At 31.0% G+C, this 26,296-nt stretch overlaps 2 protein-coding genes and 1 non-coding gene across 3 annotated transcripts; 1 reads left to right on the plus strand and 2 right to left on the minus strand.

Annotated features, from left to right (window-relative positions):
• Positions 1 to 5,033: 5,033 nt before the first annotated feature.
• Positions 5,034 to 5,117, minus strand: LOC126658945 (small nucleolar RNA Z196/R39/R59 family). Its single transcript, XR_007634510.1, has one exon. It is a non-coding gene; the product is annotated as a small nucleolar RNA Z196/R39/R59 family (small nucleolar RNA).
• A 6,558-nt stretch (positions 5,118 to 11,675) lies between these two features.
• On the plus strand, positions 11,676 to 16,042 carry LOC126657613 (uncharacterized). The gene is made up of 4 exons (XM_050352321.2): positions 11,676 to 12,192; positions 13,452 to 14,075; positions 14,464 to 14,639; positions 15,112 to 16,042. The coding sequence occupies exons 1-4, from the start codon at positions 12,098 to 12,100 to the stop codon at positions 15,720 to 15,722; spliced, it is 1,506 nt and encodes a 501-aa protein (XP_050208278.1). The 5' UTR covers positions 11,676 to 12,097; the 3' UTR covers positions 15,723 to 16,042.
• A 450-nt stretch (positions 16,043 to 16,492) lies between these two features.
• On the minus strand, positions 16,493 to 19,732 carry LOC126656064 (NEDD8-conjugating enzyme Ubc12). Its single transcript, XM_050350526.2, has 6 exons — positions 19,573 to 19,732; positions 19,074 to 19,187; positions 17,496 to 17,604; positions 17,196 to 17,274; positions 17,003 to 17,119; positions 16,493 to 16,888 (listed from the first exon to the last, which is right to left on the minus strand). The coding sequence occupies exons 2-6, from the start codon at positions 19,180 to 19,182 to the stop codon at positions 16,751 to 16,753; spliced, it is 552 nt and encodes a 183-aa protein (XP_050206483.1). The 5' UTR covers positions 19,183 to 19,187; positions 19,573 to 19,732; the 3' UTR covers positions 16,493 to 16,750.
• Positions 19,733 to 26,296: the final 6,564 nt, after the last annotated feature.

A 26,296-nucleotide genomic window follows, 5' to 3' on the forward strand; every position in this document is an offset into this window, starting at 1 on the left:
AACAGTAACAGTGTCATGCTTTTTTTTTTCTAACTCAAAAGGCAAAAAGAGCAAGACTGTTTGATTAGTTATTGCTGTTAATAAATCCAATAAGACTTTATTATTTAAATTTTTAAATAATTTCTGTTTATAAATTTTTAAATTTTTAAATAATTTGAGTATTTATGTTGAACAAATCAAGCATATAAAAATTGATTGTCACTTAGCACACGAAAAGATTTAAAAAACAAATAATTCAAACAGCCCACATTCGAAGTGCAGACCAGCCAACATATTTATTTACCAAATCGTCCAAGAATGAACAATTTGAAATTTTACTTATGTTAGCAAGCTGGATTTCGTTAACATACACTCCAATTTGAGAAATAAAGAAAGTAAATCACAAAATCTACAATTAATCTTGTCAAATTTTGAAGGTTGGCATGCAGGCAATAGAATGGAAATCTGCTGTATCACCATTAGTAACAAGGTCGATCTTATAATAGTAACAAGGTCAAGGCCTAAAACGAATTTGGTATCTTCATGAATTTGGGCCATCTACTTGGACTTTCTGCAGCCTTGATCCAAATATTTGGCCCAATTCTTCCAATTGGGCCAAGTTAAAGATTACAAAATAAGCCCATTTTACCCTGCATGACTTCCGTGTGCAAATCAAATTTTAGAAAAAGTCGCCATCCCATTATAACAAAAACAACAAAATTCTCTTAAAAAGAAGAAGAAGAAAATGAAGCTTTATATGCTTGGATTAAATATATAAACTATAAACTATAATATTTTTTTTCAGCTACATAATTAGACATTTATTCGTCTATAATAATGATATTTATCGGTTAATATACACCAAAATGTTTATTTTGAGGCTATTGGAGTAGTATAATATATAGTATATTTTCTTCTCAAATGTAAGTGGACCATAACCTTCCCATCAATACATATTTCGAATCAATTTTATAAGAGATTGTAGAGTTGAGGGGTCCGAACCCTTTACTAAGAATGCATAGAAATCAACCTTCGCCGAGAAATTTTAAAATAGACCGAGTCTATCATGTTATATATAGACTAAATTAATCATGTTATAATACCTCATTAAAATGATGTTAAAATTATAAAATCATTCAAATCTAAATATATTTATTACGATTTTACCATCATTTTAATGAGGTGTTGTAACGTGATTGGTTTAGCCTACGGATAAAGTGGTAGGCTCGGTCTACCTAAAAAATTCTCCAACCTTTTAAATGAAAGGCAAAAAAAAGTAACGGGATGAGAAAAGTAGAGAAATTTACGGGTTATTACTTAAAATGGTCGATTTTAATATTTTATTTTAAAATAATATTATAATTTTAATTTCTATCAATTTGATACTATTATTTTATTTTGGCCAAATGTTGTAAAAAGGACAAATCTTTCACAAAAATTTCACAAAAGTCCTGACCTTTTAATTTTGTCGATTTTGGCCAAAAATTGATTATTTGGTTTCACAAAAGTCATCACCTTTCAATTTTGTCGATTTTGGCCAAAAATGGATTATTTGATTTCACAAAAGTCCTGACCTTTTAATATTTGGCATGCCACATAGGCGTCATATAGGCTCTACATAGGCAAATTGAAATCAAATTGAGAGTTGGCCACAATTGAAACTAAATAATTTGTTTTTGGCCATAATCGACAAAATTGAAAGGTCAGGACTTTTGTGAAACTTTTATGAAAGGTTTGGCCTTTTTAAGACATTTGGCCTTTTATTTTTGTTTCATATTAGTGTAGTGTTTCCAAATTTGAAGCTGACGTGACAGCGAGTAAATGAAATACCTCATCGATGAATTACTCAATTTGATTGCCATGTCAACTTTAAATGACTAAAAATGATTGAATAATTTTATATGAAATAAAAATAATAGTAATGGTCCAAAATAAATTAAGACTATGGTACCATATTAAAACATGAGGAAATTAGGCCCAGCACCACTAAAAGCCTAATTATTCTCTCTTATACGGCCCGCTTATATTTGTTGCAAAAAAACGAAAACCATCTTCCTTCTTCTATATTTACGATTTCTATTGTGAATTTTACTTTTTCTTTTCCCATTAAAACTGTTTTCAATTTATGCGATAATTTAGATCTCTTGCATGTGGTTTTCATTTTGAATTTCTTATCTCTCTTTCTTCAACCGCTCCATTTTCTATCTTAAAAGGATTCGAAGGGATTCTTGCCCTTCTTCGACGGCGCTGCTTCCTCCGCTTCTGTCGCGGCAGCTCCCGCTGTTTCTTCGCCATTTAACTTCAGATAAAAGAGCATAGGCTGAGGCTTTTTTTGGTATTGCCGGTGCCTTTGGCGGGGAATACACTATCGGCGGTAAAAAAATGGTTTGTCTTGGAACAAATCCATCTGAAAAGGAAACAATCTAAAATTTGAAATGGGTTTTAATAGATTTAGCTGGTTGTAGTGGTGGTTGTTTTTATGATGGGGTGATTCTTACTTTCCAATGGTTGTGGCGGTGGCCGTGGCTGTTTCGATGATAGCTATGATGCTATGAGCTTTTTTCCAACAGATGGAGCTGGGAATTAAAAGTGTTGTACTTGGGTTTATAACATCTTCAATAATTCTAGTCTTACATTGCAGATATTGAAATGACCATATATTTGAATTGCTTGAACCAGGTGGATGTGCACTGTCTGTTTATTATTTGTCTACTTTGGGTTTGGGTTCTACTTTTCGGTTTCATTTTGTGGATTTGTTCTCTTTTTTATTCTGTAATCATTTTTTAGTGAGTATTAGCAAAGAAGAAAAGCCACTCTTTTTTGTTATGTAATAATAAAAAGTCCTAATCACTTAAAACCCCCCACCTTTATCCCCTTTTACAAATATATCCCGACATAGAAATTTTTCCAATTTTACTCTAATTTGTCTTTTAATGTTTCAATTGTACCTTAAAGTATTAAATTGACTTTTTTTTACTTGAAAAAAAAAATTCTCCATTTTTTGCCTATATTTCAATTAGACTCTAATATTATTAATAATATAAAATAAAAAATTATTTTAAACTTTTTTATAGATAAAAAGAGGTCCATTTAATGCTTTAGGATACAATTGAAACATAAAAGGTCAAATTAGGGTAAAATTGGAGAAATTCCTAGGTCAGGGTACATTTGCAAAAGGGGCTAAAGGTGAGGGGGTTTTAAGTGATTAAGCCTAATAAAAATGATGATGATTATTATTATTATTATGTTATCTATTGGTAACCATTTGATAACTTTTTCGTAAGCTTGTGGTTACCATTTATGAATTCATAATAATAATATTAGTAAACTTTTAGGTAAACTATTAGAATATTTGAATTTTGAATAAAATAAGTTTTATTGGTCAAATTTGGATATAAATGTGTTTTTATTGTTTGTGGATTATTTATTTGGTTACCAATGGGTGACCATTTAGTAAATTATAGTAAATCTATTATCAAATTTATTGTGAAAGTATAAGTAACATATTGGTATATCATTAGTAACTCTTTAATATGTCATTAGTAAGTTTAGTGTCCTGGAATTCAATTATCAATGCATGCTCATCTTGGTTAAATCGGGATAAATTGAAATAAAAAGGTTACTAGAGATTTACTAAAGATTTACTAATAGATTACCCAATGGTTACTAAATTTCACGAATAAGTAATATAATATGTGTCATTATACTATTATTTCATATTTACTATTAAACTAACAAAAGTTTCCAAAAAAGTTTACTAATAGGTTTTCTAACATTCATCAATAGTAAATCAAGTTGTATAAAAATATTTTTACTATTTTTTAAATAAAATTTTAAGTGTTTACTAACAAGTTATCAAGTGGAAACTAATAGATATCTCAAGATTCACCAATAATAACACTTTATATCATTATACTATAAAAACATGTGTAATATTAAAATACCCAAGGTTTTCAAAAAAGGTTTACTAATAGGTTTCCTAATATTCAATGATAATAAAACAATTTAAATCTTGATAGTATTAATTTACGTTTGTTAATAGGTTACTAAACGTTTACTAAATGGTTACCAAATACTTTTACTAATAGGTCACACTTTCAACTATTAGGTAACCCAAAGATGACCAATAAATATCCATAAAGTTTTCTAATAGATTTCTAAAAGTTAACCAATGAACTTTCTTAGTATATCGATAACTATTAGTAAACCGATTATTATCTAATAATGAATTTTTTTGCAAATCGATAGTACGGATAGTTAACTATTGGTAAACTATTAGAATACCGATATAAACTAATAATGAACTTTTTTTGTATATCGATAGTAAACCGATAGTTAATTATTAGTAAACTATTAGTAAAACAATACTAAACTATTAGCAAACTATTAATAAACCAATTATAAACTGCAAGTGGGTTCCATAAGACACTTGCAAGCAACGCACAATTAAACTAATTTTTTTAAGTAAATTAGTAGTTAACGGGTAATTAATCGAAACTAAACCGATACTGTTGGAATAATTTTTCTATAATGACATTGAATTTATTTTAGTCTAATTGGAATTGAAGTTGCTCTTGACTTTAAGGAGTTTTATTAATAAATTAATAATTGTGTACTTGAAGTTCGCTTGTCGAAATAAACCGAAAGTAAATCAAATTCTGCACATGTTTATAATACTGGTAGTAAACCGTTAGTAAACCAATAGTAGACTTATCTTTTAATAAATTGAGAGTAAAACTGATTTTGCATATATTTATAGTACTAACAGTAAACTACTATTAAACCGGTAATAGACATATCCTTTAGTAAACCAAAAAATAATCTAATTTTGTAACACGTTGATCTAATGTGATGAATGTGTGACAAAATTTATAGCACTGACAGTAAAACAAATTTTGTATATATTTATAGTACTTTACTGTTAGTAAATCGATAATAACTTTAAACTAATGTGATGAACACTATTAAAACCGATAATAAACTAGTAGTACTAAACTGAAGCAAAAACATGTTAAATAACTGAAAAGAGTTAAAATAACACATTCATCAACATTTGCAATCTCAGCCGAAAGATGGTGATTAATTGTGTTCATTCACATTAAATCAAAACAAATTATTAGCTTGCATCACTGATTACAGTAAGAAAACTGACAATCAACCTCTATATTTCTACAAAACTAAAACTTAAAAGTGTAAAGACATGTTGTACTAGAAGAAAAACCTCATATGGTTTTGAGGTTCTAACATCTTGCATCATAGGGCTTAAAGAGAGTTTTGTTTCATGTTTCATATAAGAGAAAATGTTACTAAATTACAAGTGTGCTTACCGAGTGTTAACATCATGTCCATTCAGTGATTTACTAGTGGTCTTTATCATTAGAAAATTTCAAGTTCCTTGTATGGATTTTGATTAGGATGTAGATTGGCTTTCATATATGCCTATTATATTAGCTATTGTTGAATATTGAAAATCGTTAATTAACTGATTTAATTTTAGTACTATTAGTAAACCTTGAGTTAACCATTGGCATCTTTATAAATTTTTTTTTGATGATGCTTTTGATTTTTATGTAATTTCTTTTTTTCACTTGTGTATCTGTAATGGTTTTATTGGTGGTTAACCAATAATTTTAGTAAATTAAGTAGTAATTCATTTTAACATTTTATAATTTAAAAATAAAAAATAGTAATTTGATTTTTAAATAAACCGGCAGTAGACCATTAGTAAAATGTATCATGATGTTTTTAAACTCACTCTTTGATGTAGGCAAAAATTAAGAGCATGAAGTCACAACTCAATGAAGTTCTTCATTCGAATGATGTTACAGCGGAGAGATTCGAATCAGAAGAAAAATGGGGTCTCCACCTGGAAGAGAAAAATCAAACCCGTTATGTTTTGTGATTTTATTTTGTAATTTATGATTATAATGATTTTGTTAGTGGTTTACCAATGGTTTACTAATAGTATACCAATAAATTTGATTTTTGATGATGCTCTTAATTTTTTATGTACTTTTTTTCACTTGTGTATTTGTAATGGTTTTGTTGTTGGTTGTCTAATTGTTTACTAATGTAACGCCAATAATTTTAGTAAATTAAGTAATAATTCATTTTAATTTTAGTAAAATAAAAAATAATTTAATTTTTAAGTAAACCGATAATAGATTGTTATTAAACTATTAGTAAACTTATATTGAACATATTTAGTAAACCGTAAAAATGGAGTCTCCGCCCGAATTAGAAAAATTAAAACATTACGTTTTGTGATTTTATTTTGTAATTTATGATTGTAATGATTTTGTTGTTGGTTTTCCAATGGTTTACTAATAATATACCAATAAGTTTAATTTTAGTAATACCATTAGTAAACCTTGAGTTAACCGGTGGTAATTTTATAATTATTGTTTTATGATGCTCTTGAGTTTTTTATGTAATATTTTTATTCACTAGTGTATGTGCAATAATTTTGTTGTTAGTTAACCAATGATTTACTAATGGTACACCAATAATTTTAGTAAATTATGTAATTTAAAAAATGTTAGTAAACTAATTTATCTTTTTAGTAAATTAATAGTAAACCGTCAGTATATTAATTTATCATTTAGTAGGCTGTTTGTACACTAATTAATATTTTATAATTTAAAAAATAAATAATAGTAAGTTGGTTTTTAAGTAAACCGATAGTAAGACGTTAGTAAATTTATAATAAAATTTATCTTTAGTAAATTGATGGTAAACCATTAGTAAATTTAAATTATCCGATTAAAACTTATTTTTTGCAATATAATATAAATTATCGGATAATCTGACCCAAAAATGAAAAGTTTTGAAGTAAGTTGTTAAAAAAAGTAAAAATTGGAATTTTTCACTGAATATGATCTTCATTTTTGCAGGTTGTACCTACTGTTTACACTGATGTTAGTGGGCATGCTATCCAGTCAAACCAGGTATAAGCACTTTGAAAAAGTTCACTTTTGAAATTCTTCTTGTAGGCTTTTAACCTCATAGTGATGGCATGACAATTTTTATTTTTATTTCAGTTTTCTGTTACGGAGCATTTTTGAAGTGCAGAGGCGGGTCCCTCTCTAGCATTTTGTTCTTTTATGACTTTTCTCCCATTAAGGTGAGTTTTGTTCTCAGTTGAAGCATCTGAGGGCAAGTTAGAATTTAGAGCATCAAGCCTGTTTCACCGTTGAAACTTTCCACTTGACTTGGACATTGTCTTATTTTTTTTTCTATATGTGCTTTTGTATATTTGCAGGTGACTTTCATAGAAGAGCATGTGTCAATTCTGCACTTTCTAACAAATATATGCACAATAGTTAGAGGTAATGGATTTGCCATGAAAATCATTTAGTAAACCATTGGTAAAATTATATTTAGTAAATCCATATAAACCATAAATTTAATATAATTATATAAGTAACGGATGATTAGTATTGGTAAAGATTTCTAAATAGAAAACAATTGCAGTAGGTAAAAACTTCTTAGCAGTTTCATAATTGAATGCATCATGATGTAAAAATCTAAACTTTCCAAAAACCCAAACACCTAAAGCAGAAACCAAGTACTGCAATGCAGTTAATAAACCAGGGAAATTGAATTTAGTAATAGCAAACTTGTTAATCACAGGTAACAAGTTTGAACATATAGCATAACCGGGTTTTTGACATATTTGTGTCTGAAAGACACAAATATTCCGAATTTGTGCCTTCCACCCCCAGCCCGCTATCTGAGATAGCGGGCTGCTCATTTTTAGCACCAGCCCGCCATATGAGATGGCGGGCTGGTAGCTAATTAGGGTGATTAGCTTAATCACCCTAATTAGCACCAGCCCGCCATCTCATATGGCGGGCTGGTTCCTGATCCCCAATCATTGGGGATCAACTCAATGATTGGGGAGAGAGTAATTAACTCTCTCCCCAATCATTTAAAGCAAATAATGATTGGGCATTTTTTTTTAAAAAAAAAATCTTATTTAACCAATGAATTTTAATTTACGTTAACTATTTTTGGGTTATTTTCGGACAATTCCGAGCTTTATTATTAGGAAAAAGGGTCATATATGATCCTAACGTTTGAGCTAGATCACCTATACCATTATGGTTATTCGGATAGGTACAAACATGCCATTAATATTTTAAAACGGACCCGTTTAGGCCCTTACACTTATTATCGTTTGGTGCATATATGACCCTTGAAAAAACGTTAGTGACCTAAAAAAAACCCTTTTAAAAATGTTAATGACAATGTTTGCACCTTTCCATACCATAAGGGTATAGGTGATCCTCGGCCCACACGTTTATGACAATTTTCCCTTATTAATATTAATAAATTGATTATATCCATTTATTTTTAATTGATAATTATAATATCCAATAAAATATTCTCAAATCCAAATTAGCCTGTATCTTGACTTTGTCTTGCACTGAAGGTTCATTCTTTATTAATGCAAATAGTGGTCTGGATTGGATTTCTAAATCCATTAGTTTAACTTTATTTTTTTATGCTTTGCAGATTTGATGTGGATCCCCTTTCCACTCAGTATCGCATGCATATCCTCATCAGGAAAAATAATAAAAATAAGAGTTAAAAGATAATTTGCTCCAAATCACATTAAAAGGTTTGATAAAGATATGCATATTGGCAAGTTGGCAACCCAAGTTGAATAGAATTGCCTCAAAAAGAATTCTCTTGTAAGGTATCACTCGTCCAATTGTGAGCACTTTCTACACCATATACCAAAAAGTTTACATATCTAATCTCTGTCGAAATTGTAGTTCTATATCATATTCCTATCGAGATTATCAGCACACTTTACCATAATCCGATAAACTTCCACCAAACTCCTCCAACTCCAAGCCAGATTAAAAGGTTGACAATAGATATGAGGAACCCGTAACCCCACCACTGGGCGAGAGGTACGTAGTTGGCACCGTAAAATACGGGTGCAGATCCAATGCCGTAGTGTGTTAGACCACTCATGAGGTTTGAAAGAAATGCCAGTACCATGGCACCAAAATATGGAGGAGTACCTAGAGCACTGGCGACAGACAAAAATGCTGTAAACATAGCACCTATGTGATAACTATTGCGTGAACTAAAGTAAATAATAATCATTTTATATATAATAATTATTTTATTATGCACCTATTATATATACCAAACATAACCGATATGTTTAAGCGTAAATTTTTTTAATTTGCTTTATTTAACCTAATTTATCATATTTTCTATTTTTCAAAAGTTGAGCTTCTATTATATTCTGCTGTTTTTGCTATTGCATCCTTGTGGTTGTGCTTATATGTCAAATACACCGCTTTAAAAAGTATTTATCATTTTTACATCATTTCTTTTACAATTTCTCACTTTATACTAATAACAAACATTTTTATAAAAATACCTTTAAATATTAAAAGTTTGAAAGGTTAACTACAATATTCTTTAAATTTTTTTTATAAAATAACGCTCGGAAGTGTTCGAAAATAACCCGAAAATAGTTAACGTAAATTAAAATTCATTGGTTAAATCAGATTTTTTTAAAAAAAAAAAAAAAAAACTGATTGGGCAGTTATTGCCCAATCATTATTTGCTTTAAATGATTGGGGAGAGAGTTAATTACTCTCTCCCCAATCATTGAGCTGATCCCCAATGATTGGGGATCAGGAACCAGCCCGCCATATGAGATGGCGGGCTGGTGCTAATTAGGGTGATTAAGCTAATCACCCTAATTAGCTACCAGCCCGCCATCTCATATGGCGGGCTGGTGCTAAAAACGAGCAGCCCGCTATCTCAGATAGCGGGCTGGGGGTGGGAGGCACAAATCCGGAATATTTGTGTCTTTCAGACACAAATATGTCAAAAACCCTAGCATAACCTATCACAAAAGCACTAGTGGCTAATTGTGGTGATTCAAGAAGTGATTTATTAGGCTAAATTAAAATTGAATTAATTAGCTCCAAAGAGTTAACTAAAAACGAACCATTTAAAGCTCAGCATATGTACTAAAGCAGCCAATGTATAATGTTTCACAAGCAAACAAATTCTTTTTTGAAAAACAATTGAGAGACACGATGAACACTGATAAAAGGGTCCCTCAGTTTCTTTCGTCCGGCAATGTTAAGCTTCTCTTTGACTCTGTCGAGGCCTTTCTTTTTGATGAATTTAAAAGGGTCTCTCAATTTCTTTCGTCCGTCAAGGTTCAGCTCTGCACTCACCGTCGATGAATTCAAATTGGCCATCTGCGGTTTTCTAATTTTTATCACAGTTCAAATTGGCCATCTGCACTACAAGATCAAGCACAATTCTTAATTTTGAAAGATCAAATTGAACCTGCAATTTGGAAAATGAGTGAGACAGTGAAACATTGAGCAGTGGCAACGGGAACAATGGCAGGTTAAGGAGAGCCAATAAACTAAGCAATTGTTGGGGTAAAATGAATAAGTCGTATTTTTTAAAATAAAAAGTTTACTTTTTATAACAGAGTTTGGTCAAACAGTAAATCTCAATTAATTTTAGTCAAGAGGTGATGGTGAGAATATTTTAGTGTTTGATAGGTATTTGTCTAAAAATCTCTTAAAACATAGCACAAAGTACTGGGACAACTTTAGCTAATGATCCGAATAGCCCATTACTTTGGAGGGATAAAATTGAAAATAAATGATATTGTCATAAGCTAATCAAGTAATTTGTACATTTTTCATAAATGAATTTCGCTCAAAATAGAAGTCTTCCCTACTTTATTATTAGGATAAAGTATTTTGCCTTGAATATATTGTAAGCAATATTTATTTCTAATACTACATTTTACACTTAACCTATTTAAAAATTAGAAAACCCCATACTAGTAGCCAATTCTCCTTTCTATTATTAATTTATAACCAAAAAAGAAACATTAGATTATAGTTTCATATAATTAAGAAAAAATTATTTTAAAAATATACATATATATCATAATTCACACTTTAATCTCTTTTATTTAAAAATCAAACAATTTGATTTCTAATTTTTATTTTCGTCAATGATTAATCCTTCGCCTATTTGGTGTTACTCGACCAATAAAAAGACTAAATTAAATAAAAATTAATTTTAAAAAAGGATGCGACTCTCCACTTTTATTTTTGTCTATGATTTGATTCCTCAAATTTAAAATTAATTTACTTTCAATTTTTATTTTTTTATTTTTTGCGGACAAATCTATACTATATATAAAAGCACGGATTGGGGGGGGGGGGAGACAGGCAAATTTACAGAATAATCCTTTTTAATTTATATTAAATAATGGTTTTATAGTCATTAACAAATTAGTTATTTAATTAATTACTAAAAATTATTATAATTAGAGTTTTAGTTAAAATAAAATTGTATCATGACATAAGAATACTAATTAAGTATAGAAAAAATAACTAATTTTTTCTAAATTAATAGGAATATCAATCTTTTGCTTTGACTACACTAGCAACGCAATTAATATTGTCCAAATCTTTATTAGTTATGTGTAAAACACTAAAACTACAAAAAATAATTAATTTAATTTTTTTAATTTTTTTAATTTTATTTTAAAATAATAATTCATAAATTGACGAGTCACGTTACAAGCCACGTGCATAGCACGCAAAGCGAGACTAGTTTATTTTAAATGCAATAAATTTTAAGAAAAAAAAAAAGCAAACGTGTAAGGATGTCATGCATCATTCCTACATCATATTCTTATTTGCTGATCCTAAATTCCCTGAGAACAATTTCTGAGAAATTAAGAATCCAAAATCACAACATGCCCATCATTTAATTTCAAGAAAGATCTTAACTTGGCGCCAAATACCTCTAAATTTTTAATCTTTTTCCAAACCCCATTAATTTCTTGTTAATTTCCCCACAACTTAAATTAAAAAAGTAACCAGCTTTGGCATTATTGTATGGAAATACTCTCTGATAATTTTTTATTATTAGCTTTTGGATTAATCCCCTGATGAGTCCTTGTATTCTTTATTATTATAAGTTGAATAAGTTAAGTTGTAGTTATTGTAGGTTGAGATCCACCATAGATGCTACTGCTATGAATTTATTGCAATTATTCCAAAGATCAAGGAGTTTACTTTTTAGTTAAGTTTGTTGATTAATGGGCCTTAATCGAATCAGATTATTTGGTGATTCTCAATCTCATAGCTACAACAACAACAAATCTCTGCTTCCCAGAAATCTTCAAGCCATGAAGTAAGATTCTTTACTTCATTTTTTTTTGGGTTAATTACATATAAAATCACCACCTTTACACGAAATTGCAAAAATAACACGACCTTTAAAACGTGGCAATTCAGGGCACCACCTTTTATTTCTTTTCAATAATAACACGGGCACATTTTTAATAGCATTTTTGCTGACGTGGCGTGACACGTGGCACTCTCATTGGGTGTCCAAGTCAGCAAAATTTTATCAAAAAACGTGCTCATGTTGTTTTTGAAAAGAAATGAAAGGTGATGCCCTGAATTGACACGTTTTAAAGGTCGTGTTATTTTTGAAAATTCGTGTAAAGATGGTGATTTTATATGTAATTAACCCTTTTTTTTTTGATGGAAAATGATTTTAATTTGTTGATTTTGGACCTGTTTGTACCTTTTTTAGAAATATGTTGCATAAAGTGAATATTTTAGTAAGAAATTAAGTCCAAGTCTCATGAATCTGGAGTGGAGATCTATTGTTGCTTTTTCTAGAGATGATTCACATTAGAACTTATAGGCTAGGTAGCATGGAAACGGACGCGGGAAACGGAACACTTGGACATGGACACAGGCGAAGCGGTGTTATATTAAGGTTTCCTTATGTAAAAATGAAGTTTCGTGTCCGGAATGTCAAAGTGTTTGAAACGTTTCCGAAACGGCACGCGTTGATTGAATGAAGCATTTGTGCTATCTAGCTTATAGGTTTCAAATATGTTGTCTTGTTTTGGAATATGCTTAATTACTTCTGATAATTAACAAAATTATAGAAGGCATAATTATTCTTCCTTTTCAGCTGTAAAACAATATTGTTTCACCGTTTTTCATATTGTTTCACCGTTTTTCATATTAGAGTTTTACTCTGGAGTTTCAATTTCCAGGGTATGTAATAGTGTCATTCTGAAAATCCCATAATGTTCCTTTGAGTTTTCATCCATCATAGATGGGGATCGAATATTGTTATTTATTGATCAATACTCCTCCGGTAGTTTTAAGTATACAGAAGAAAGTATCTAGTCTAATAATTATAGATGATTAATTTACACTGGATGAGTTTTGAGTCTTTATGGTATAGGTAGGGGTGAGCAAACGGTCGGTTCCGCTAAGAACTGACTGATTTAACCAAAACCGAATTAATTTAAGTTCTGTAGATTCTGCATCATGCTAACATTGATAGTTTCAGTTAATTTGTTCTCTCCACAATCGCTTCATGTAATCATGTGTCTGATATTCTTGGCAATCTCTTACTCTTGACAGAACAAGAAAGATTTTTGGGGTGTCTCTTTCTCTCATTCTTATAAACTTGGCTGCTATAATGGAGCGTGCTGACGAAAATCTTCTTCCTGCTGTGTACAAAGAAGTTAGTGAAGCTTTTAATGCCGGTCCATCTGATTTAGGGTACCTTACTTTCATAAGGAATTTCGTGCAAGGACTAGCATCACCCCTTGCAGGTGTATTAGTTATAAACTATGACCGTCCTAAAGTTCTAGCAATGGGTACATTCTGCTGGGCCTTATCAACTGCTGCAGTAGGTGCAAGCCAGCAATTTTTACAAGTTGCTTTCTGGAGAGCAGTAAATGGGTTTGGACTAGCAATAGTGATACCAGCGTTGCAGTCTTTTATCGCCGATAGTTATACGGAAGGCGTGAGAGGCACTGGATTTGGAATGGTGAACCTTATTGGTAACTTAGGTGGCATAGGTGGTGGTGTGCTGGCAACTATTATGGCTGGTCAGCAATATTGGGGCATTCCGGGATGGCGTTTCACCTTCGTACTGATGGCAACACTGAGTTCAGTTATTGGATTTCTTGTGTTATTTTTTGTTGTTGATCCAAGGAAAACAACTAGCATCCAGCGAGACACCCGTGAAAGTGTCGAAAGGTACCTGCCGCTTGCTTGAGATTCTCTAGTTTTTATTATCTGTTTTGAAGTGAATGCTTGTTTGGATTTATTCAGCATGCCATCTTAAATGCTGTTCTATGTGGCACGGAAGCATAAATGCCGAACGAGAAACGTAAAAACTGAAAAGGAAAAATGATATTTTCTTACAAAGAATAGGTTATAATTATATAGTTTTGGAGTTTTAAAAGAAAATTCAGAAACGAAAAATGAATACCGAAATGTAGGACTTGGAAAGTTTTGGTGCAACATAGTTGTGCATAGTCCATGGTCTTGGATGTAATGACTTATTCCTTCTGGATGCATAAGCTAGGGAGTTGATCTCTCAGTTTCTTAAATTTTTAGTGATTCAGCTGCTTTTGTACATCAGGGATGTGCTGATAGAAAAGAACAATTCTAGCGTATCATCCGTTTGGACCGAGTCCTGGATAGCCATGCAGGCTGTTATGAAAGTGAAAACTTTTCAGATAATTGTTCTGCAAGGGATTGTTGGTTCTCTACCATGGACTGCCATGGTGTTCTTCGCTATGTGGTTTCAGCTAATCGGTAAGTTTATATATATAAACTCTATTTTACTCGAAACTGGAAAAGATAGAATACATTTCTGTTCTGGCACATCCCATTTCCGAGTTTCATTTCAGTATTCAAGATGTTTATAACTTTATAGTTTTAAAGTTTTGCCACTCAGAAGTGAGCGTCTCATTGAATTTGGCATATAGAGAGTATGAGTAGATCCGAAAAATGTTGTAGGGCTGTATATAAAATGCGCACCATTTATTGATAAGCTATATTACACGGAAACCTCTCAGTCATTGGTTACATCATTTCGTTTCCGTTTCTGGAAATGCTTCTAAAACTCTGAACTTCTATATTTATCACTTATTCATGTAAAAATATTGTATCGCCCGTTTCCCATTTTGGCGTTTTATTTCTGTGCTACATAGTTGATAAGTAATCTGTTCTTGCTTTTAATCTTAGTCACTTCCTGATTATGATCTTGCCTGCTCTTTTTCCCTAGGTTTTGATCACAATAGCACAGCTTTCCTCCTAAGTCTTTTCGCTATTGGATGTGCATTGGGTTCCCTCATTGGCGGAATGATAGCAGATCGAATGTCACGTAAATATCCTTACGCTGGGCGTGTCATGTGTGCACAGTTCAGTGCTATGATGGGAATTCCATTCTCATGGTTTCTGCTCAAAGAAATACCACTATCAGTAAGCAGCTATCACATTTTCGCCGTTACTATATTTATGATGGGCCTAACTATCAGCTGGAATGGAACTGCTGTCAATGCGCCAATTTTCGCTGAGGTGGTACCCGTAAGACACCGAACCATGATTTATGCGTTTGATCGTGCTTTTGAAGGATCACTGTCTGCATTTGCTGCTCCGCTGGTTGGAATTCTTTCTGAAAATATATTTGGTTATGATTCAAAGTCTATCGATCCTATTAACGGTTCTGTGCAGCAAGCTACTGCACTGTCAAAGGGACTTCTTTCAATGATGGCAGTTCCGTTTGGATTGTGCTGTTTGTTTTATTCTCCACTGTATAAATATTTTAAACAGGATCGTGAGAATGCTCGGATGGCAAGTGCAAAAGAGGTAGAGATGATGCGAGGAGATTTTTAGATGATCGTAAATACAACTAACACACTGCGTTTTTCATAGTTTTGTTGACAATTGATGCTTCATTCCTTCTTCGCAACTGAAGCATATACCTATAGCCTATGATGCACAGAAAATTGTCAATTTTCATATTTAGGCGTTTCGTTTTCATTTCTGAAATGCTAACTTTGGAGAGCTTCAACGAGGACAGTTTAATTTGGTTCATGTTGCTTCTTCTCATTGTATAAGATTTTAAAGCAGGAGCATGAAAAATGTTGGAAGAACGAAAAATGTGCACATTTATGTACTACTAAATTTATCATAGATAATGTTTTTGTTGAGAATTTCCTGGTTACAAATATGCATTGCCTTAAATATTAGGTTTTAGCCAATTCATGAGTTACTCGGGATTAACTTAAAATTTACAACTCAGCAGGCTCGAGAAAGTAATTAAACTTTAATTAATTTATATTTTTACGCTTTGTGATTTTATATATTTATAATAAGTTACTTTATGCAAACATAAAAAACTTAATTATTAATACAGATAATCAAATTGAGTTGAAGCAAACTTGATGCTTAATTATTCTACCGAATTCGACAGTAATTCAACCCAGTTACACCCCTAGTAATCTATAAGCTCTACTAGACTTCCCTCTGGCTGCAGCATCAAACTAAAGGGATCAATTTTATGAGTGCACAATGCCCCAAATAAGAAAGAAAAAAGTTTGTTTTCAATCTTTGATTCTCTAAGTCTCAAGTTGCACATAAATGTGATTTTAACTCTCTAGCCATGCACAAAGTTTACCCTATGCTTGATCCACATTAATTTAATACAAGTCAACATACAATCAATCCCATGACAAAAGTTACAGTAACATACAAATTATGTTGTGTTTCAGTTGCACTTCAAGGAACTAAAGCCACCAGCTTCACTCAGAAAACTGAGAAAGGATGATAGAATGTAAATTGCGGATAGATTTTACAACCACAGGCTTTTGACCATTCGATAAAGTAAGCAAATAGACACTTTGTGCCACCCACAATAAAAGCTAAAGACACCGCGGAAAAAAGTTTGTTCCCACGTATCCTCCAGCCATCGCTCTTCTCACGATAGATTCGAACATCTTTGGGTTGTCTCTCAACATGTCAGCAGATTCTTTATTAAGAGGATCATCACAATTAGGTTCCTATATACAGAGTAATGAAAAAAATTGAACAAATAATCTAGATATAAAATGGCTACAAAAATAAGTTATTTTTTAAAGAAACAGAGTAATTCGAAAACATTTTGAAAGAAGTACCGTGAAAAGATGATACAATCCGTAAATGATAGTGTTTATATTGAGGACAGGTTTCCAGTCCTCACGCAAGATGTTGAGGCAGACATTTCCTTCCAAGTCGATGTTTGGATGATAAACCTGGAAATTGGAAATACAGTTGCGTGAAGGTAGTATTGTGCCATAAACATAAAAAGATTAATTTTAACCAGTTTACCTTGGTCTTGCACTTTACTTTTGGTACTTCATGTGGATACACTGGAGAGACTTGGAATGAGAACAAAAATGTGCCGCCTCTAACCAAAATCATCGAAATAAATAATTGTTTTTAGAGGAGATAATAAGGCAGAATTATGACATTAATTAAAGCATTAAGGACTTTTGTTGCCCAACAAAGAAGAAAAATCACATAAAAGATGAAATGTTAAGAATGTCTATAGATTTAAATTTTCGCATAAGGCAAGAGTACTTGTCTTAATAACCCGGTGACAAGATGCTCTACTAAAAGGCTACTTACAGATAATATCCTTCATCTGGTCGGATTGAAACCTCAAAATTCATCAACTCATCCTTGCCACTAGGGAACGTTATATCGCATGATTTAGGCAGATTCAGCTCAGAAATATCTGTGCATCAAAGTACCGGATGTAATGTTTAGTGAAAGAAAGACGTTAGTCATAAATTATAGCCCAAGATAAGAGCCAATTGAACAGTTGAATTACAAATCGTAGTTTGCTTGCTTCTCAGACAACAATAATTTAATTATGGACATTATAATTCAAAAAAAAAACTTATTATAAATTGATTTAATTATCCAATTTCTGATACCGATAAACCAATAAGACATTATACTTCATAGTTAATGAGATTGAGCTTTAGACAAGAAATAGAACTGTCAATCAAGATTCTAGATTCAATTGCCAATACTTTCATTGGTAATTATACTCTAGAACCACATAAATATGTATAGCTCAACGGCGGTAACATTTCACCACCAGCACTAGTTTAATGGATGGCTAATGGCCATTGCACTATCAAAGAACTTATGGACATACTTGATATGCAATTCAACATATGTTCCACCCCCTAAACTGACTGACTTTGCAATCATTCACGCAGTTCACAATAAAGCTCAGTGCCCAGCCACATGAACTCAATGACAGTATCCAGCAATACCTTTCTTTCAAGAGAAAGGACAATCACTATCCTCAACATAACTGTCCCGTTCCCTTGGACAGCTAAAACACTGTCATGCAAAATCTCAAATATATCCAAATTCCAACATCTACCGATAGTAGCAACACCAACAGCTGCACGTTCATGGAAATTTAGTCTAAGATTGAGTCAGAGAATTCATGAACCAGATTCCATAATTGCATTGACAACTATATCCTAACGCATTGACCATGAAGTCTTTTCCCTACTACATTTAGAGTCAACCAAATTCGACTAATATCACTCATGAGCGCAGGCTAGTCAAAAACTATCATACTAATGTATCTTGATCACAATTCTGATCCACTCTTATTCACACTTCAAGAGCAAACTATAAACTAGGATCACATTCCTGCCAACATGAAAAATACTATAGATCCTAAGCTATTGTAGCACGGACACGGCGAAAAGGTGTTACTTTAAGGTTTCCTATGTTCAAAATGAAGTTTAGTGTCTGAGTTTCAAACACGTTTCCGAAATGGAAAATGTTGATTGAATGAAGTGACTATGCTACTCTAGATTATAAGCATCTCAGGTATTTCATAATTCAGAGAATACTGAGATTATATTCATAATAGAACTAAGCTTGTTTAAGCAGTTAATCAAACACCAACCCCTGATGAAGGGGAAGGGTTGAAATCCATGGACACAGAGGCTATCAGAAAAGCCTAAGCGCCTATTCTTCCATGAATGCTGTTAGGAAGAGGGGGGGACTAGCATGTTACTACTGAACGAGTGAGGTATAGACAGAACTATACAACAATATGCACTAAAATCCATTTCTCTAAACATTCTAAGACCTCCAATAACAAACACTACAACCACTCAAACACATTAAAACAAAAAGATAAACTTTGCAAAAGTAACAAGCGAAAAAAACCCTTATGAAGACGCAATTCTCCGGCGCTTTGCTTCTTAACATGAGCTCCTCCATGGGCATTTTCAGCTTGTTCTCTCTGCTTCTCCTTTACTTTGAATAGCCTAATCATAGCTCCTATCATCAAACAACAATCAAAACAAATAAAAACCCAAAAAAACAAAGCTCAAACTTAATCAAAACCCATCAACAAAACAGCACAGAACATCATAATAATTTCAAGTTACAACATTAAAATATCTCTACTAGATCGTAAAGCTTCTATCTTTTCTTCAATTTCAGTTCTAATAATACAACCATAATAAACCCACAAATAAATTCAGCTTAATGGTCAAATTAGAAAGAAACCCAAATAAAAAAATCACAGCTTTACGAGCTATAATCATATCAAAAATTCCTAAAAGCTGCAAAAAAACTTACTTTTTTGTTAGAAAAAAACAATAAACTGAATCAATAAAAAACAATTAGATGAAAAAGTATAGAGTTTGATATGTAAAAGTACCTGCTGCAAGGAAGGGAATGGAGAAATTGAAGAGAACTCAAAAATTTAAATAAAAAGGGGTTCAATTTAAGTTATGATTTGAGTAAATAAAGAGAAGAAATGAGAAATATATATAAAAAAAAATAGAAGAAGAGAAGAAGCTAATCGATCCAAAATGCTAGTAATATTTTCGATTTTGATTATTGTTTTTTCTTTTTGTTAAATTATAAATTATGTTGATACATAAATTCTAGTCATGTTTATTTTTTATTTTTATTTTAAAAATGGCAAATGCATCTTTAATTTTATAAATATCAATGGATACAAAAACACTTAATTTGGATTAAAAAAATCTTGAGGGTAAAGAATTTACCTACTTTCAAAATTTATCTATAAATTATTATAAATCTTTAAAAATTATAGTTTCTATATAACCATTTAAACATTCAAATTTTTATTTATAAATGTACTGCACTTTAAAATATACAACAAAAATAGTAAAATTATGCCACTGTATTACGGTGATCGGTCACAAGAATTTTGCTGAAAAATTGTCTGACTGGCGGTGGTCAACGATGATCAATACGTGGTATACTCACTAATGACCAGAAAATTGTTTATTTTTGTTGATTGTTATACATAGGTGTATTTTAAGTGTTTATTATGTGTATATAAAGAGTTTTTTTGTTGTGTTTTTGATGTGTTTTAGTGTTTTTTTATTTTTTTAATGAAATTAAAATATTTCTTAAAACTAAATAATCCTTAATAAACTTTAAATAGTTAGTTTTTTTCTTTTGAATGACCACTGTGGATGAAGAAAAAGAGTAGACATATTTGGCAATGAAGGAAAGGGACGAGCATGGATGGGACCCCAAAACTGGCGTCTCAGTGTATTGTATTGGTGTTTTGATAGACTTTAACATTTTTCTGCTTTTTCTATACGCTGTCTGCTCTCATCCTCTATAAAGTCTTCTGTTTAATTCAAAATAGTCTTTTTTTATTTAGAGATTTAATACCTTAAAAAATCCGATCTTTTAGCCCTCTTTTGATTCTAATCTGACGTTGAAAACTCGTTAATTTTACCTTATTTTGTATTTTATCGTTTTAATTGTACCATGTAATTTTCTCCTTATTCGATGGTTAATGCATGATATTCATGGAGTTGGCTATATTAGAAATGTAATTTCTTAGTTTTTGTTGGACATTGCATTATCCCTTGTAACAAAAAAAAATCTGAAATTTCAACCCAACAATCAAACCCAGAGTATATTTCTATTCTTTTACCAATAATTCAGAAAAAAAATTTGTTTTGGATAGCAAACCGATCTTGTTCCACTCCTCATTAACAACAAAATTTTCAATCACCATCTTAGAAATTGACTAATGAAATGAGATCAAATAATTCTTCAAAAACAAACCCATTTAAGTACTACAAAACAGTCCATCTTCAATTCTGCTCTTCACATTCTATAATGTTGAAGATATTTGAATAGATAGACGTAGAAATTATAGAAAAGATAATAGTTTTAGGAGCATTGACTCAACAAATTTTAAGTAACATAATGCTACAATTAAATTAATTCTCTCTCTATATAGATTCAAACTTGAAATTTATACAATCCATACAAAGTACTTCAGTTACATTTTTAAAACTTTTTTGTACAATGAAAATTGATTCCAGTTAAATGCCAAGTAAGTTTTTCTATATTCGACAAAAAAATAACCCTTTCTTTTTCATTTTCTGTATTTTTTTCTGATTTTGTTTTTCATATTTTTTAATTTAATTAATTGTTCCTTTAATGAAGCAAATCAAATAGCATCATAAGTAAATGTGCTGCTTTTATGTTTGTCAGTCTCTCCCTTTTTCGAAAATGCAATTTCTTTTTTGTGTTTGAATTGATAATATAACTGTTTGTGGAAGTGGTGGTTGTCTTAAACATTGTAATTTGATGAAGGCTTATTCGGATCCAATTATAAAGTAAAACAAGAACCCTAAATAAACCCTAAATAAACCCTATAGCAACAATAATATATCCGATTAATGATTTTTATATTTGTTTTACAAGATCAAATAGTTTTAGGAGTTTCGCAAACCATTTGCTCTTTTTGAATGCTTACATGACTAAATATATTCTTATGGCATGCTTCTTTCAATGTTCTGTTCAAGAACACAATATAAGTTATCTTTATGCCTATATTGTCTGTCATTAATATAATTTTATGTGGCTATTATGCTTGCTATTATCACTATTTAGTGGAAAAAATTGAAATTCTCATAAAATTTTATTTTTATTATTTTGGCGTAATTTTATATCACTATTTTGGCTTAGGAAACACAGATACTAGAAAACACAAATACTTCAATATTTTTGCGTTTTCCGTTTCGCAAACTGAATTTTTTTGATCATTCATTCGAAATTTAATACATTATTATAAAATTTATTATTTAAATTACCTATTATATATTTCATGTTTAAATATTTATAGAATTACATATTTTTTAACTCATTCGAGATTTCATCTATTACTCATAAAGTGTAATAGTAAAAGAAATATAATGAACAAAAAACCATCCTCCGTTGATATTACCTACTAAATATGAGATCTAAATAGAGTAAAAAATAACATGTAATTATACAAATATTTAAAATAATATATAGTAGGTAAAATTTGTCATTCAATTTGTGAAGTTAAAGTACTCCTTGTGAGGTTAAAGTACTCCTTGCGAGATTTCATACTCCTTGTGAGGATATTGTATTCCATGTGAGGTTAAAGTACGTTGATGAAGGCCTCTACCGTCTGCAATGTTCAAGATAAGTTCTGATTCAGCTATAATATAGTAATAGTCGTTGGTATGATTTGTATGAAAATTTTGAATTTTATCACTTACTGTAGTTTCATTGTCTTTCAGAATTATATCACCCGAAGTTGCAAAGATAATGGAATAAGTCGAGAAAGATATTTCATCAATAATAGAAGCCATAATTTTATACCATTCGCTTATTTTGCATATGTTAAGCGAATGTGTACTTGGATGGCCTGTGATGTGGCTAAAAAGTCCTTAAAGCCCCCTTTTTAGGATTTATTATTGTAATCTCTGTTATATAGTTCTCTCAAACATTATGTACTTCTATTTACTGAAATTAATGCAATTGCTGTTTTGCCATAAAAAAAAAAATTAATTCTCTAATTGAAAATTAAAAGTACATGATTGATTTTAGAGTTTATGCAGTGCTTGATGAGTTGCTATTGAAAAATTTAAAATTAATTGCTAGGAACTAGGAAGACAATCAAATTGTAAACAATGGCATACACCAATTCTAACAATAGAACAAGGAGGTCTGAACTGCAAATTCTCAGTTCACATTTAATAAAGCGCCTAAATCCTATGCAAGATCACGCTAAGTTTAAAACCAAATCAATACGAGGAGCATTCTTATGTCCCCTTGAAATAAAAACAATAAGAATGCTCTAAATAATTACCTCTCTGGACAGTGATGGACATAGGTTTTTTTTCGAGGGGGGTCCAAATTTAAAAATAAATAAATAGAAAAGACTTTTAAATAGAAAATATATAAATAAATTACAATTTATTATATAAATTAATATAGATAATTAAATAATATTCTCTTTCGGTATTTCATATTATGAAATCGCTACATAATAGTTTTATTACTAATTTTTACAAACATATTTTTTCGATATAATTAATCATTACCATATTTAATTGTTTATTTTTGTCAGATTCCGCAATATTTTTTGAATGAATTTCATCACTGGAAAAGATTGTTCAATTACTATAGCAACTTATAACATTAATGAATACATAATTTATAAATAAAACAAAAGTAATAATGTATTTTATCGTAGTTACTATCTGATGGTCTTCAATTACTTTTAATTCAAAGAAAATCGTTGTATTTGATCATAGTTTTAGATTGTTGGATAAATTTTCTGTATGAACTTTTTTTTTTTTTTGCCAAAGCTGTATGAACTTCAATATTAACATTTTCAGATAATATTTGAGAAAGTTAAGCTAATAAAGTTGAAACCTTTCTAACTTTTGTTATTTAAAACAAAATATTCAATATCTAAAAAAATTATGTAAATAAAATATAAGTAAAATTAAGACAAGGGAAAGAATTAATAGGATAAAATAATAAAATTAAATGATTATTTGAATGCTTGAATATAGATATTTTATAATAATGTTTAAAGATAATTTAATAAAATCAACAAATTTTATTAATATTTTTAGTAAAATCCTTAATGTATCAGCCTATGTAGAAATAAGGTCGTTCAGTGAGCTAATTTAATTTTGACACATAAAATACATTAGAGCTAAGTTGATTTATCTCAATGGTCTTTAATATTTTTTGGAACTTCAGGGGGGGACCAGTGACCCCCTTGGACCTAACATGGGTATGTCGCTGTCTCTAGACTAAAGTTGCTAGAAAAACGACTATAAAAAATAAAAATCACTTGTTCACTGCCTATACAAATATATAGTTGTTTTTAACTAAACTGTAAATATCCATAAGAAACCAAGAAAGCAGTAAAACTTCAATTTATTAATATGAAACAAATATTGAAACGATTACATTTACAATAGAAACCCACCCACCCGACCTAGTAATGAAAAAAAATCTTAGACGCCAGTAACCCGACCCAGCATCAAATACGTTTAACTTAAATCGCTAAAACGGTGAAATGTTTCTATTGGTTTTGTAACGTTTTAAACCTTTGGCTTAAATCGTTAAAACGGTGAAACGTTTGAATTTGTTTCGTAACGTTTGTAAACGTAGAGCTGACCATGGTCAGGTCAGCCCGTGAACCGGTCCGGAACCGGTCCGGTCAAATCCGGCCCGAAACCGGTCAAACCCGGAACCGGACTATACCCAGTTCAGAACCGTCACTTAGACGAGTCCGGGCCGGTTTCAAATTTTTTGAACCATAAACCGGCGGTTCCGGGTCGGAACCGGTGGTTCAAGGGTCGAACCTGTTATTACAAAATATTTACTTTTAATTTTTATATATATATATAAATATATATTATTTTATACTTATATATCTTTGTATATTATTTTTATTATATTATATTTTGTAATTATACATAATATATTAAATTATATATTTATTAATATTTTGTATTAAATTATAGTATGATCTTAATAGTAAGTTAAATAAATATATAAATGTATATATTTATTTATCATACACAGTAACACAGTAATCACAAAGTGATCGTTTGATTTATTTTACTTTGATATAATTTAATTAAAATTTATTTTAATTAATTTTTTGATTAACATAATAATTAGAAAATTTGATTTATTTTATTATTATTTTAGAATATTATCTCTGCGTGTTATTTTATTTTTAAATTGACTTTTTTAATTTTTAGTAGTTAAATTTTAATTCTTTTAAACCGCCAACAACCCGAAACCGGAACCGTCGGGTTCCGAACCGGCATGGAACTGTCATTTATATGGGTCCAGGCCGGTTCCATATTCTTTTGAACCGCGACCTGGCGGTTTCGAACCGGACCCGTCGGGTTATGAACCGTGGTCATCTCTACGTAAACGTTTGACTTAAATCGCTAAAAAGGAGAAATGTTTGTATTTGTTTCATAACGTTTTAAACATTTGAATTGATTTTGTAACGTTTTAAACGTTTGCCTTATAGTCCTGGAAACCCAGTAACCCGAATTCTTTTCTCGAGCCCAGCAGCGATAACACTCTTCGAATAGTAACCTATATGGGGTCCATGATACAAAAATTCTTTCTTCTTTTCTATGAAGAAGACAACATTCTTTTTGTTTTTTTTCTTCTTTTCTAATCAAAATCAAAAGGCCTAAACTTGCATTCTTTTTGTTTTTTTCGTCGAAAGAACCCACCATGATCAATCTCTGTTGAAAGAAAAATTAGGACGCTTCTTTTTCCTTTGTTGCAACTTGCAAGAAATCTAAAAACCAGAACTCATTTTCTTGATAATAAACCGTAATCCAGACTCAGACGCACATGTTCTTTTTTCTTCTTCGCAATAAACAGAGACTATGAAATACTAACCCACAATGACCGATCCACATCTTCTTTTCGGCTCTGACCTGAAGAGAAAAGAACAGGAGTAATCAAAATCAAAAAGCTTAAACTTGCATTTTTTTTTTGTTTTTTCGTCGAAAGAACCCACCGGGATCAATCTCTGTTAAAGAAAAACTCAGACACTTTTTTTTGTTCCTTAAACCTAAAACCAGAACTCACTTTCTAGAAAATTTACTGACTAATTCGAACACTGTGCCGAGATCACACACACACGTGCCCACCGGACCCAGAATAACACTGACTTTCACTATCGGAGGCCCATGGTCTACAGCGAAGCGCTCAATCCAGGAGAGTGCATGTGGTTTTGGTTGAACCGTTCAAGAGCCACTACTATGTCCCTTAGCTCTTGTAGCTCTTGCATCACTGCATTGTTATCAGCCATGGTTAATAAGACTGTTAAGCGTTTTGAAGACTGAAATTGAGAACAATGGAGAGGGAGAAGTTTGAGAGTATTAGAAAACTGAAAATGTGTGAGATTAGGGTTTTGCTGGGGATTTACACAGACTAGAATTGTGTGTGAGACTTTCATTTTATAGACGGATACCAAAACTAATCAAGGCGCGATCACAAACTAAAACGTTAAATTAACTGTTTTTCTCCCAGAAAATATCTGGACCCATTTTGTTGGTTTCCTGTGTATGTGC

This window comes from Mercurialis annua, linkage group LG7 (genome assembly GCF_937616625.2).
Source record: "Mercurialis annua linkage group LG7, ddMerAnnu1.2, whole genome shotgun sequence".
Lineage (NCBI taxonomy): Eukaryota > Viridiplantae > Streptophyta > Magnoliopsida > Malpighiales > Euphorbiaceae > Mercurialis > Mercurialis annua.

Coding starts and splice junctions, on each gene's coding strand:
- LOC126657613 (XM_050352321.2), top strand. CDS start 12,098: ATGGGCCTTAATCGAATCAGATTATTTGGTGATTCTCAATCTCATAGC. Junction 12,193..13,451: donor AGAAATCTTCAAGCCATGAA/GTAAGATTCTTT, acceptor TACTCTTGACAG/AACAAGAAAGATTTTTGGGG. Junction 14,076..14,463: donor ACCCGTGAAAGTGTCGAAAG/GTACCTGCCGCT, acceptor TTTGTACATCAG/GGATGTGCTGATAGAAAAGA.
- LOC126656064 (XM_050350526.2), bottom strand. CDS start 19,182: ATGATTAGGCTATTCAAAGTAAAGGAGAAGCAGAGAGAACAAGCTGAA. Junction 17,275..17,495: donor CCAGATGAAGGATATTATCT/GTAAGTAGCCTT, acceptor GATTTTGGTTAG/AGGCGGCACATTTTTGTTCT. Junction 17,120..17,195: donor AAGTAAAGTGCAAGACCAAG/GTAAACTGGTTA, acceptor TCCAATTTCCAG/GTTTATCATCCAAACATCGA.